The 14,101-nt window shown below is 38.7% G+C and overlaps 1 protein-coding gene across 5 annotated transcripts in view; it reads right to left on the minus strand.

Moving 5' to 3' along the window:
* Positions 1 to 14,101, minus strand: part of LOC122829530 (dedicator of cytokinesis protein 3-like) — a 54,348-nt gene that overhangs the window by 11,463 nt on the left and 28,784 nt on the right. For all 5 annotated transcript variants that reach the window (XM_044114193.1, XM_044114183.1, XM_044114174.1 and 2 more), the window contains exons 15-37: positions 13,661 to 13,785; positions 13,400 to 13,562; positions 13,204 to 13,310; positions 11,850 to 12,021; positions 11,670 to 11,767; positions 10,654 to 10,737; positions 10,451 to 10,551; positions 10,250 to 10,331; positions 9,653 to 9,823; positions 8,194 to 8,386; positions 7,970 to 8,097; positions 6,982 to 7,128; positions 6,768 to 6,866; positions 6,533 to 6,627; positions 6,282 to 6,357; positions 6,053 to 6,153; positions 5,893 to 5,951; positions 5,050 to 5,198; positions 4,873 to 4,958; positions 4,749 to 4,775; positions 4,560 to 4,655; positions 4,426 to 4,486; positions 4,237 to 4,330 (exon numbers count right to left, since the gene is read on the minus strand). In XM_044114193.1, the coding sequence (XP_043970128.1) occupies positions 4,237 to 4,330; positions 4,426 to 4,486; positions 4,560 to 4,655; positions 4,749 to 4,775; positions 4,873 to 4,958; positions 5,050 to 5,198; positions 5,893 to 5,951; positions 6,053 to 6,153; positions 6,282 to 6,357; positions 6,533 to 6,627; positions 6,768 to 6,866; positions 6,982 to 7,128; positions 7,970 to 8,097; positions 8,194 to 8,386; positions 9,653 to 9,823; positions 10,250 to 10,331; positions 10,451 to 10,551; positions 10,654 to 10,737; positions 11,670 to 11,767; positions 11,850 to 12,021; positions 13,204 to 13,310; positions 13,400 to 13,562; positions 13,661 to 13,785 (2,514 nt within the window). The remainder of the gene's footprint in view (positions 1 to 4,236; positions 4,331 to 4,425; positions 4,487 to 4,559; positions 4,656 to 4,748; positions 4,776 to 4,872; positions 4,959 to 5,049; positions 5,199 to 5,892; positions 5,952 to 6,052; positions 6,154 to 6,281; positions 6,358 to 6,532; positions 6,628 to 6,767; positions 6,867 to 6,981; positions 7,129 to 7,969; positions 8,098 to 8,193; positions 8,387 to 9,652; positions 9,824 to 10,249; positions 10,332 to 10,450; positions 10,552 to 10,653; positions 10,738 to 11,669; positions 11,768 to 11,849; positions 12,022 to 13,203; positions 13,311 to 13,399; positions 13,563 to 13,660; positions 13,786 to 14,101) is intronic.

Below are 14,101 nucleotides of genomic sequence, written 5' to 3' on the forward strand. Positions count from 1 at the left end.
ACAGTCAGTGGCAAAAATACACAAGATGGCCTGAGCATCGTGACTGTATGCTGGCAAGACGGTAACTAGAGGTGGAAAGAACATTAAGGATGTTTAAACCCTTCATTTCCAGGTTCAGAAAGTTGTTAAAATTACAATATGTTTCAAAACACAAAACAAAATCAGACTGTTTTTTAAATGGACATTTAAACTTGCATTAGCACACAAGATCTCAATAACCACTTCTACCAAGACTGGAGATTTTCTGTAGAGTTTCAAAGGTCCAATGCTACCCAAGCTTTAGCTTCCTCACAGGAAATTTATTTCCTCATAAAATATTTTACCATTATTTATACTTATGTACCTCTGTTACATCTCTTACATGTGTCATGAAGCCTAGGCGTAAATTCAAGCTGGAAGACTCTTTTAGCCCCGCCTGCATCATCCAGCCGGAACTTCCGGCTCATCACCGTTGATTGCTCAACGCCGGACCAAGACTCGTTACGTCCAATCACCGTCCAAGCCCCAGCTGATAAGGACCGCCATCCATGGCGTCGTGCGCTTTCCAGCTGAGCTCAACCCACCTCCACCCCTTCACCTCCACTCGCTCAGCATCAGGCCACATCCTTCATCGCCTCCACCACCAGTGCCGGGTCCCGGGGGATGACGTTCCTCTCAGCATATGGAATGCTCATCCAAGCCCATCGCAAAGTTTGCGATGATCAATGTCCTTAGCCGGGGCCCGAGCGCCAAAGATTTAAATCATAGTGTCATTAAACTTTTCTAATGGTTACCCCTTTGTCTGTCTGAGTCTCTACAGATTGAAATGTCGCAGTGCACTAAATGCACATTATCTATGTCTTAAAAGCTTCTTTTTGCTTCTCTGAAAACCCAACATGAAGAAATCAGTACATTAAAATCAGAAAGATTCAATGATAATATGCAAACTTTAGCCTGACAGGCTTAGATATGAACCAAGAACATATTGTTTTTACTGTTGCTTTAAACAAAGCAACAGTAAAAACAACCGTAACACTGTGCATCTGTGCTGCCAGATCTTGGTTAGCATTCCTCTATGCACACACTTAGGGCTTGAAAGATGAAACTAGACATAATTTGGTGACTCTAAAAATAAACGTTCGCCCCCTTTACTTGGAGGAAATATCTGAATGAACCAATCAAGGCACACAATTGAAGCTTTCCCTTCTGTCGCCCGGGTGGGAGGAGGTCTGTTCAGCTGCATCAACACAACAGAACTGCTTGTGCTTAAATTAGAACTGAAGGTCTATTTTTAATCTAAGAACATGAGTGTCTATTCTGTAGATCAGCATCTCATAGAAAAAAAACAAAAAAACATTTCCATTCTGGTGAATTAAATGATTAAATGCCATCTGTTCTAAAGAGTTTACATTCAAAATGTTTTGTGTTAGAATTAGCTTTAAATTGGTCATGCGGTGTCAAGTTGATTAAGAGCCCTCATGTTGTTTTAGTTCAGAGTGAGACTGTGATTTGCCTTTGTCATTGGTTCAATGCATAAAATACACAGTCATAAAAAATAGAACTTACAATAAATAATTCAGTGCTGTTGTGTTACAAGCCTTGAATGTATTCTGTTAGCCACCCTCCATGACACACACTGTTCACTTAAGGGAATAGCTCCCATCCCCCACCATTGTGTCTCTTACTGTTCACCATGTGGCTTACTTCTGGCTGTGTTTGTGCCCTGGACCCCTTGATGTGTGCTTCGAGCAGTGACACGGAAAAAGAAAATCAGGCCCAGTCATGAGGAAAACTGCATGAGTGTCATTTAGTGTGTTGACACATCAAGCAAGGCACCCTGGAACAGCTTTAGAGTCGCAAAGTAAAAGCACACGCCATTAGAGTGAAGCTGAGAAGTGCAGATGGCAGCAAAATCAAGTCAGCGGAGCCACAACTAATACATGCAAAAGAGAGGAGGAAGAGCAACATCTCTGGTAGGAACGGAGCGATCAGAATTTTGTGGTTGGTTCTGGTAAGAATTGATCTGCCAACATGAATTTCAGCTGATTAAACGATAACAGGATTCACAACTTTTTTTCTTTGCCTTTCTTATCCGGTGAGCAGTCATGAGGTTTTATATCAGAACAAATAGGCTGTCATGCCATTTGTGTGAGAGAGAGCTTGCCATACAAACAAGGGTTTAGTTGTTTTTTTCTTAAATCAATGAATCTAAATCAAATAAATCTAAATAAATAGCAAAATGTATAACAGTTACTCAATGTTTGTGCTCTAAATGTTACAACAGATTAAAAAAATAGTAACAGGTAAAATAAATATATTGATTGCTATGCTGATATATGCAAATGTTTAACTTATTTGTACGTCTGACATCAGATTCACTGTTAGTTTGTAAACTGGGATCAGAAAAGCTTTATCTAATTTCTTCAAGGAATTTGAATTTTTACATTCAATCTGACATTTTCAACAGGCTGCCATCATTTCCAGACCTGATTGAATACACTATGTTCAGTTCTCCCTGTTATCTGCTGAAAGTCTTGCTCTCTCTTGATATGACACTGTTGAATTTTCATCATGTAGGATATAGTATTTGTTTTGTTTTGGGGTTTTTTAATAACTTTTATAAATCTATGATTTTACTTTCAAATACCTCAATAATGTTAAAAATAAGTACCTCTGAGGGTATTTCAGATCACAATTTCTACATCAAAAGCATTAAGCCTGTAATGTTTGGGTATGGTGAATTCAATAATTGGAAAGAGGTGGGATTTTCGAGTTTCCAAATTGCTGGACACTGATCTGGGCCAGTGAATCTGATTACCAGAAGATTCTTTTCAATCTTTATCATTTGAGATGCCCGCCTTTTAATGGCACCCTTTGAAAATCTCGAGGACAAATTTATTTAATTGTAGTAGAGAAAAATAATGTAAACTAGACTGTTTATAGTTAATTACTATTCTTCACATATAAATGTGCTAATTTCTGGAAAATAAATAGGAAATCATTACAAAATTCATTATGTCACGTGTTAACACCATAATAACTGTATTTCACAAAATAAGCATCAATAAATTCATGATCATAATGTGAGTTGTAATATATAGTGTGGATAATATTTGAGCTGTGTAATAGATCAACGTGTCTTTAATAACTCATCTGGATACATGTACATAATGAAGCAGCTACAGTTTGTGAGTAACACTCTTTAATGCCACTTACTCAGCCTGCTGCATATTAGCTGCAAAGTTCCCCTGATTTTCTGCTTACAGGACTGAAAGGAGAATTACAAAATACAAAATGCACAATAAATCTTTTTCTACGAAGTAATAATAAATACTAAATCCAAGAACGAAAGAGTAAATGCCAGAAGCACATAATTATCTACCTGACATTTAGACCATGAATTTAATCAAGGGAGTCTCTGTACTCTTGTTTGATTTTTAAGGTTGGAAGTCTCCTACCTATTAGCATGTTCATCTGCGTGGGAGCAAATAATAAAACGGGGCTGTTAAACCAGGTTTAAAGATTTGATGCCCCATCTTCCTTTTGCATCAAGAGAGAGATAAATAAAACAGAGACAGAGAGAGAGAGAGAGAGAGAGATGGAAAGAAAGAAACAAGACAAAGAAAGAAGAAGAAAAAAAAAGAAACCTATCCGATACCCAAGTTTGAGAGAAAAAGTTACACCTGTCTTAGAATGCTTTTATTTTACTTTATTTTGCTTTTGTTTTTGGCTGCGTTATTAAATGTCAAAGGTCATAATTAGAATTGTGCATTTTATAATCATTTATTAATATTTATTTCTTTATCTCTCAGTTTGATATAGCAGTTCAATTCCAAAAAGGATGTTGTTTCCCATCAGAAAGTTTATGTTTTTCAACAGTATTATTTGTAAATGGACACATTTGTAAGGTGCAGTTAATATTAGGATTAGCAGCACTGATTCAGTAGCACTGATCAAGTTTCTCCAGTGCAAATGTCATACTTTGAATGCTACAATTTGAAACTTGACTGACATACTTAGATATCACTTCCTTTCCCTTCGTGTGTAATAGGAACGCTGCATCCATTGTGCTTTTGATATCAACAGACACAATATTTTTAGGGTCAATAAAACACAGTTCAACTTCAATCAAAATGAAACAACGTAGATGGACTTTAAAAATCAGCTGCTAAAAGGTTTTACAGCGACCAGTATCAAAGTGAGCGTTGAGTCGTTCCGAACTATGTGATAAAAACGTACTTGCAGTCTGAAAGTTACCTGTGAAATCTTCTGCCTGAAGATGCAGGTCACATAGTTTGTGGATGTAGCGGATGTACATGTCCTCCTTGTTCACCTCTGATTTGTAGAAGTTCTGATGTTGCAAAAGAACAAGAAATAAAAAAATAGGTCACTTTTCCCCTGTTACAAAATGGTCACATAAGACTGGAAGTGTAATGAATGTCTCACCATAAGGTTGACTGAACCACCGATCTTCTTGTTCTCCATCTCGTCCCCTTTCATGCAGTCCCTAAAAGTACAAGTTCACGTTTTAAAGCCCTGAAAACAACATCATTATAGCAGTCAACTTTACTTTAGCATACCTGTAATCCAGTATTCTCTCAACAAGTCTTGTGACTGATGTCACAAATGAGATTCCAGTTTCCCTCCATGTCTCCTGCTCAATCTTCTCCAGCAAGCTGGAGGAAAACACACATTGACCACAGACATTAAGTACAGGAAGCAAATACCAACATCTTTCAGCTTTTGGAAGTGCAAAGACTGTTCTTCACCTTGGATAAGGACCAAACAGCTGTGTTCTGTGTGATGGAAAAACAACAGGGAAACAATTTGCAAGATCTTAAAGAAACAGAATATTTCCTTCATAGTCTCACTAAGCATTTGTTTGAAACTCACAACAAGCTGAAGAGCTCTCTGTGGTTGTCATCACCTTTCCCATCCGACACCATGCTGTCCAGCTTATCCATCAGCTCTGCCTCCACCTGGAGGTATGAACGGCACATTTTGTGACAAAGAGCTATGTAAGGATGAGGCACACACTCTGGATTTTATGACAAATAAATTTATACTAACCTGTTTGAAATTGCCATTTTTCCTTTGCTCCCAGTCCATCATATCATGAAAAATTGGGATCATTATATTCCGGACCTCGGTCTGAGGAACTAAGGTGACACCAAGGAAGGGTCCCATCATTCCTGGGATGAAGTGTGGCTTGTTGTCACCTAGTTGAAATGGATTGGTACAGACGTTTGTGATAACAGACGTTTTTGTTGAACAACTCTGTTAAACATACAGGATACACACACAATGGTGTTTTAAGCCACATTGAATTTCTTTAAACCGTTCTTATGAGGCCTCAAGACTTTTTAAAATGATACTGATACTTAGATCTTTAAGGGGTTTTGAGAATCCCTTAGTGATATAATTTCTCTGTGCCTATAACAGAATGCTGTACAACATGGGTACGCTTAATTAAATATGTAAATGGGTGGAGAACAAAAGCGCCAAATAAGAAAAGAAGAAACGTCAAGCCTAAGATTTGGCATTGCTTCACATTATTGTGAAGCAATGTGAAAGCTCCTAAAGAATTTGTCTTAAATGGTGCTTTTGCCAAAGACTGCTGCAAACAAAATGCCTAAAGACGCTCCTTAAAGTTTCTCTCATATTAATATTTCTATGTGTTGACAGGAAACAGCTTTGTTGTTTAAATTTATTAGCCTTTTGTAACCGCTGAGTGACTCCTATTTCAACATAAAGTAGTGGAAAATTAAAAAAACAGAAAGAAATGTTGCTCCAGATTTGTGATTAAGCCTGACTTTGGAAGCAAAATATTAAAATAAATGATGATACATTTGCATTGTACTGCAAATGCTTCACTTAAATTATTATTGGTGAAGGGAGTGTCGGCTGACTCACCTAATTTCTGCCACATGCTGAAGAGCTCATATGCCATTATTACTCTCAAATCCCCATGCCTACAAAAGGAGAAGATTTAGAAGTGAGTGATAAGATACACTTATCTGATAAAAAAAAAAAAAATGCACATTTATTTTTAGAATTTGAGAGAGGCTTTTACTTGTCCAGGGTTTTCTTTCTCTTGGCAGGAGGGAGTGCTTCCAGCTGCAGACTGGGTTGGTTGATGTAGAGGACAGTGAGACTGAAAAAGGAGTTCCACACCTAAAATACAAAGAGAAATCCACATAATTAGCAAGTAATACCATTTAAATGATTACACAAAAAGCATAAAATATCTAGTGGTTTTATGGAGTTGTGGGTTTTCATTGTTTGCAAATGCCCAGACACACCTTGAAATCGAAATCTCCCTCAGAGAAGTTTTTGTGCAGCGCCGGAGACAGAAACTGAGTCGTCACTACGATGATGCTGCAGAAATACAATTCAGTGTAAAGTGAAAACTAGCCGGCTGCCAAAAATGTAACTTAAAAACTTGCAACACAAGCATCACCTTCGGATGAGTCCCTGGATTAGAGAGCTGGCTTTGTTCACTCACCATCTGCGGGATAAAACCCGTATAACAGAAGCAAAGAAGCAGACTTACTGGCTGGTTAGGAGACGCATGACGCTCCAGTCTCTGGGGAAGATAGTCAGCTTCATCAAGTTTCGAAAAACACAGAAAATCTTCAACAGAAACTCCTAGAGGAAAAGATGCAACAAAAATCTGCTCAGTCCAAGTGTACAGCTAACAGACGGCAGGACAAACTTTCCCTGATGTCAGCTCAGGTTTGAAACTGAGAACTGAGCCAAGACGTTATCAGACTTTTAGACTCTCTCGCCTTTAGTTCCTCCTTGCTATGGAAACTGTTGAGAAGATGGTGGAAGTGGATCTCTGTCATCTGTCTGAGGAGAGAAAGGAGGCAGGAAACGTACTCCCCCTGCAGAGAGAAGAACAAGTACGAAAACACATAAATAAACCTGCTCAAAATAATGACCAAAGTTTCCAGAGTTTTGGTATCATCCTTCAAAGGGGCAGATCGAGTGAAGGCTTACCGTTATCTCCGCGGTGCACTGGGGACAGCGTTGTCCTCTGGATGTCTCCACAGAATGAGATTTGCTCATGATGGACAGCAGAGTCTGCAACAGCACATCCAGAAGACTCTCCACCATCATTTCCACTTCTTCCTGAACAGAGGACTCCTGGGAAGACAGATAAATTAAAAGAAGACGAGGAAAACTTTAAACCACCATGAAGTATGTGATTGATAAAAAATTTAAGTATGGAACTTAGCCTACATTCACACAGCACGTCTTTCGTGTCAGTTCCGATGTTTTGCTGAAATCCATTTTTTTTTTTTTTTTGGATGGGCAATCAGACTAGTAATTTATTGTGTCTACAATCGCACTTCTGTGTGAACAATTTATGACCACAACGCAACCTAATTCTCAGAGACGTCATACAGCAGTGCACCGTTTTCAAAAGTAATAATGGATCGAGTAATTTGATCCATCTGTGGATCGATTTTAAAGCTGTTGAGCAACGGGAGCCAACGGTATTGTCACAAGATCATGAAAAGAAGGAAGAAGCTGAGAAAAAATAAAAGTATAACTAACAGCAATGGCCTTTTGTGGAGCACTGATGTCAACTTCTGTAGAGAAGTCTATTTGGAAATGTAGTCAGAAGACGTAAAGGTCAGATAAATGCAACATGATCGTTCTGACTGCAGATGCTTTGAAAACTATGTATGCATGTACTACATATTCAATTTAATACCACAAATGGAAGGAAAGTGAGGAAGGTGGGAAGGAAGGAAGGAAGGAAGGAAGGAAGGAAGGATAGCAAATTAGGACGGTAGGATAAAAAATAGAGTATGGAAATAAAAAAGGGTTTCTGATCTCTATTTTAATGTGTCATAATTATTTGGACCTGGAAAATCTTTAAATAAAGTCTAATAGGTTTCTGTATTTTCACACACTGGAATACTAAACTTAGTAGAACTAAGGAACCCCGTAATTATGAACTTAGTAAAGAGTACTGCACCATGGAGCTGGTCTTGATTATTGAGAAGATGCTGCTCAGGATCCCAGAACAAATGAGCAGCTCCCTCTGCTGGCGCAGATGTAGATGGATGTGATGCAGGACGACTGGCAGCAGAATACTCCGGGACTCTGAGGCAACAAGCAGGAAAGCAAGCAGAGATGAGGACGAAAAACAAGATCATTGTGGGGTAAAAAAAGATCCAAAATCCTTCATGTTGGTCTCACCGGGAAAGAAGAAGAGTCGGCTCTCAACTGTACGAGCAATCGACTGAAGTTTGACCACGTCCATGGACTGACCAATGTCCACTGTGCTGGGCATGCTTCCTAGTGTGCCCCTGACATATTCAGCTACCTCCTGAACGGTGAACATCTGCAGCAGCTCATCGAAGATGTCTGGAAAACTGTTCAGCAGTGCTGCCTATGGGGGAAAAGGGTGGGGGGACACAAAGAAATAATTTACAGCACACAAATATGAAAAGTGCCTGCATGAACACCCTAACAATGACACTTGACATTTAAAAAGATATAAAATATTTACGGCAACATAATACTTAAAAAAAAGCAAAACAAACAAATTGCTACTGATTCTACATGGCTTTTCTTCAATAAAAGCCAAAATTGTAGTTTAAAATAAAACCAGTTTCTGAAAAATAAACATCCTGTTGGAGAGGGCTGATGGCTTCACACCAACTGCTGCATTGCAAATCCAACACAGGGGGGCGCTGCAACTTACTGAAAAGGAGGAGAGTCAAGAATTATGACCACAGAAACACATGCAGGTGGTCACAACTCTAAAGTGTCCAGGATCAAGCCATGGATGGAGCAACAGTGACAGAAAGGCAATGAAGCCTCAGTTAAAATAATACCTAAAATAAAAATTTAACCAACACTAATATGACAAAACATACATTAACAAAGATCACTCAATAACAAGAGCATAACCAAAGGAAATGTATAACAAAATGACAACTGGCAAAAGAGGAATAGGACTGTTTGTAAAATTAGAATATCAGTGAAAAGATCATTTATGATAAAGAAGGAAAAAAAAAAAATTTATAAGACTTATTACACATAGAGTGAAATACTTCAAGTGCTGATTAGGGTTTAGATCTAATAAAAAAAATAAAGTTTACTAGAATATCAATAAAAAGCATTTAAACATAAATGTCATGTTATGGTCAACATAATTATGGAGAAGTGTGCTTCCTTCACAGTCATTGAGATCCACAAGGAGGCTAAGCAACAACATGTCATTGATAATAAGTTGCCTTTTTGCTAAGTCTTGTTGGAAAATTGACTGGAAGGAAAAAGTATGACACAATTTTCACCATCCCCATGTCAAACCACTCCTGAACTAGAGACAAAGTCAGAAACATTTTACCTGAGCTAAGCAGAAAAAGGACTACACTATTGTTCAGAGATCCAAAGTCATGTTTTCAAATGAGGATCACAGTCAAGAGGAACGATTAATTAATCTGGACAAATTGGATACTCTGTTATAAATAAAGCAACCTTCATAAGAATATGTTTCTATTTGCAGTACTCAATAATAAATCAGTCGGAAACACTTGAAATGTACCACTGGGTTTGTAATAATATTGTCATCTCCGAAGCTGTTATACTTTTGGACCGTGTGTATTTTGAATCCCAAACAGTAAAAATGTTTTTACAGGATCTGTCTAACCTGTGTGAAGACAAGATTCTCTGAGCTGCGGCTGTCCAGACTCAGGACAAAGCGGATGGACTGGAAAAGCTCCTGGATGCTGGCCCTGAACTGCTCCTCCTCCATCCCACAGGTGGCCCTCGAGTACAGGATGCGAGACTGGACTATGAACTTGAACAGATACTCCAATGCCTGAGGTGATTAAGTGCAGGAAACAGATGGAGACAAACTATCAGATAACCCACCTTACATGTCATCTCATACTTTTAGTTCCCCAGCAGAGGAAGCAGGCCTGACCACCAAATCAGTTTAAGGTAAAAAATCAATATATGAAAGAAATGATTGCAATCAGGCAGTGCAGTGAAATATCTTTTACCATTATCTTGTCACAAAGGCCACATGAAAAGGCCACACTCATTCCCATCAATACCTGCAGAGTTTCACAATGACTTCCTTTCAAATAAATTGTGCAGAGAATTTACTCCCGAGTTCCTCCTGTGGTGTTGCATTACTTCTTATCAGCTCTGCTTCTGTTTGACCATTTCCTCTTTCGAAGCTAATTAATCCCCACTGAAGGAGCCAGATCAGAAGAAGGAGGAAGTGGGTGTGATACTTTACCCTCATCGCTTCCTGTATGTGGTCCTGTCGGACTACCTCAGCCGAGCGGTCCATGTACCACTTCAGGCATCGAATCAATTCTCTGCAGACAAATTAGCTGGAGTTAAGAAACTTCACAGACATCATCAACGAAAAAAAGAAAAAAAAAAAGTTTTAAACAAGCTGCACATTCAGAGAAGAATAGGGTCAGATTGGCTTTACTTGTACGCCAAAGCGCCGGCAAAGTGGTTTTGGATGTAGGAGTCTATTACTGGTCTGAAGTGGTAGAACCGGCTGTCCCTGAGCAGGTTAATGATGAACACCTGAGCACATACAGACACATGTTACATCCCATTTCCTCTGCAGAAAAGTCGCAAGACATGATTTAATATGTGAGCGCAGCTGCATTCTTTGAATGCCCTTACCAGAGACTGGAAAACGAGTGGTCCGTATTTATCCGTGTTGTCGTCTAAAAGACAGAAAAGAGTATCCAGGACATCTCTCAGGAACTGTGATGGGAAAAGAATAATAATGTCAAAACAACTGTGGCGTGATCTAAAACAGAGTCAAAGGAACCTAATAAAATTATAGCCCCTTTGGTTAAAAAATGTAACATGTTTTCATTTATTCTGAAATTATAACATCACCTAACAGCAGTTTCCTATCTGTAATCATTGAATGCTGATTTTAATTTTCTCAGCCATTTGTCGTACTGACCCTGCGTGTGCTTTTACAAGATTTTTTTGTGTGGTTTTGGAAATTGACGGTCCGACAGAACAAGCCCCTGCTTCCCTGCTGACTTTCCAGTTTTCTTCCTGAGTGTTACTGTAAGGCTGCTGGAGGGTTAGACAACTTTTTACATAAAGATGTGGTCGACTCTACTTGAAAACTGGAAATAGGTCTTCACTGGGTCTTTCAGGTGGATTACGATCTAAATCATATGGCCACTTCAGATCACAAATGGTTCACCAGGCACAAAATTAACCTTTTTCAATAGGCTTTGCAGCCCCCAGATATAAATCTCATAGAAAACCTGTGAGCGGAGTTGAAGAGAAAGGAGTCTGAGAGAAAATCTCTGCATGATTAAGAGAGATTGTGCAAAGACAAAAGGTGAGTGATTACTTTCTTGAGAAATGTTAAAGATTAGTCTAAGCGCTCTTCTTTTGACAAAAGGAGATTTCAAAACATAAATACCAATAATGTCCATAATTCTATGCACTACATTTTATTTTATGTAAAATTCCCCACTGTACTCAAAAGTTTGCTTATTCTTTCTTTTTCTGTTAAAGATTATTTGACAGTAAAACAGACAAAAGTGTTTCTCGAGGCTGAACATGTTTACCAGGAATGCCAGTGATGGCGAGAATCGCTGTATAAAATGAAGAAAGAAGGCAAATAATCAATTCATTCCTCATTATCTCAGAAATAATGGTGTGATGACCTTCACAATCTCCTCTCCGCTGATCTGTCGCAGTCGACCGAGGATGTCCAACACCCTGTCCGGATGGGCCTTCCAGTTCAGAAGAGCCAGGAGATCCACTAAAAGTTAAAGTAAACCAACATTTGCTGAGTTGAACCAAGTATGAAATATAGAGGACTGGTGTGGTAGCTGGTAAATTACCGTTTTGAGTGAGTTTTGTGGAGCAGAGGATGGTGGAGACCCAGAATGTTTCTTTAGGGCTCCTCTGGAACGGCAGGTTGGCTGGCATGTTGGGGCAGCTGTTGAAGTCCTCCTTGCAGCAGGGGAGGCTCAGGTACAGCCCCTGGTTACTGAATGTGGCATTTTCATCACACTAATGAAGGACGGACACAGAAAAGAATTGCTCAAGTTTGGAAAAATGGGAAAAAATTCACAGCAAAATGACCTTTATAGGAACTTCATGAATCAGAGCTCTGAATGTTTTGGTTTGTTTATGTGCTTCATAGTTGTTTGTTGTGCCCTACAAGTAGTAGTATCAGTAGTGTGCCACTGAAAAACTAAGAAAATTAATTATTAATTTGAATGTAATTTGAAATGTGACATTGAAATACATTTTAAACATGTATTGAATAAATTAACATTTTAAAAAAAGCAATAGATATTTATCTAAAATCCTAATATATGCACACATTGAAAGAGTGCAAAGAATGCTTACACTCAATAGACCAAGAACCTGTACTTTATCTATTATTAATTCAGAAATAGAAGCAACAATTCACTTTCATTTATATAAACAAAAAAAAACAAAAAAAAAAGCAGGTAATTGTTTGTGACATCTTTGGTTCTATCAGTTTTTAAGTAACAGGTTCTCTGGTCTTGGCCATAAACTCAATTCACCTTTGTGAGTTGCATGTGAGTTCAAAAACATTTAGTTTATTCAATGAACCAGATAATTTCAGCAGTAAACTGCATGGATGCCAGCAATGCCAGAAACAGCAATGCACACATTTTCAAGCAAGTGCACCGATTAAATATTTATCATCTAGCATTACAAAAAACAAACATACAAATTGGAATTATTTGGTACCTAAAACGAAGATATTAGTCACAGTGTTAGTAATTGCACAGCAACTACCACAGATATACAATTATTTATTTTATTGCTTCAGCATGTTTTTGAACCACTTCTTAGAGCTACAACACATATGCTGTAGCATGTTAGCATCTGCCCCGTCTTTCTGAGCATTCCTTAGTATCAGAGCAAAGTGTCCAGAGTTGAGAGAGATCAAACTTCACAAGGGAAGACGGATAACACAAGAAAATGACAGACAACAGCCGTAGGCCAAGCTTGTAGTGAGATATTTTTGGATCAGTCATACTTGGCTGTTGAGTTCATGCAGGGAAGAGCAGAAAGGATCTGAAGTTGATTTTTTTTTTTTTTAAAGTTCATATTTTCCATTACAAAGCGTGATTTAAAAAGTATAAGATGTGAAGACGATACAAGTTCATTCAAGCTAAATATACATCCAATGTGAGTGTTATGGCATTACTGTACCTTGTACACATACAGCTCATGGACCTCATCTGAGAGTGTGGTCCCATCCTCTCTCATCAGAGGAGTGAAGGCAAAACCAAACAATTTTTTCTCTCCTTTGTCTTTAGCTGAAAAGAAGAACATGCACATATTTGGGTAGCGCCAATTTTGCTTTTTCAGAGGGTTTGGTTGTGACAGATCTACAGCTGTGACTCACTTGAGCAGTGTCTGAACTCAAAGCGAAGGTGGGACCCCCTGAAACGATCGATAGGGATGGGCAGCTTGACCATCTCGCTCCAGCGAGGGCTGTTGTTGTGGTAAAGAACGAACGAGCGATACTCTGAGGTGTTCGGCTCGCCGGTGCCCAAGCTGATGCAGTCCTGTACGAGGAAAAGAAGCATGAGAAGAAGGTCAAGCTCACTCTTACTCATATACTGATGATATGGGACATGAGAAGTGATGCACGTGTGTGTCATACTTTGAGCGTGTCCCCGTCAGCGTAGAGAACATACAGGGTGACTTCAATGTTCTTCTGGACACTCTTGCCACCCCTCTCAAACTCTCCTCGTTCCAGGGTCAGATACAGGTCATTGCGTGTATCACCTGAGGCAATTAAAGTTTGGAGATGCTTTGTTTAAAGGCAACTGCACTAATTTTACACATTCATCCCATAATGTTGAGCCTCTTATAGCTCCAGAGGGAGCTACCACTGATGTTCTTTTTTTAGAAGATGTAATTAAAAAGTAAACTGGATTAAAGCTACATTAGGGAAGTAGAACCTTTCCTAAAAAAAAAAGTAGACCGTGAAAATGTCTCCTTCATCTGTTCCACACATGAACTCTGTGTGGTCAACATGAATAAATAATATTTGTGAATTACATTCGATGCCACTGTTCTTCTTAATTCAAGAGGACCCTGC

This window comes from Gambusia affinis, linkage group LG01 (assembly GCF_019740435.1).
Source record: "Gambusia affinis linkage group LG01, SWU_Gaff_1.0, whole genome shotgun sequence".
NCBI classification, from domain to species: Eukaryota; Metazoa; Chordata; class Actinopteri; order Cyprinodontiformes; family Poeciliidae; genus Gambusia; species Gambusia affinis.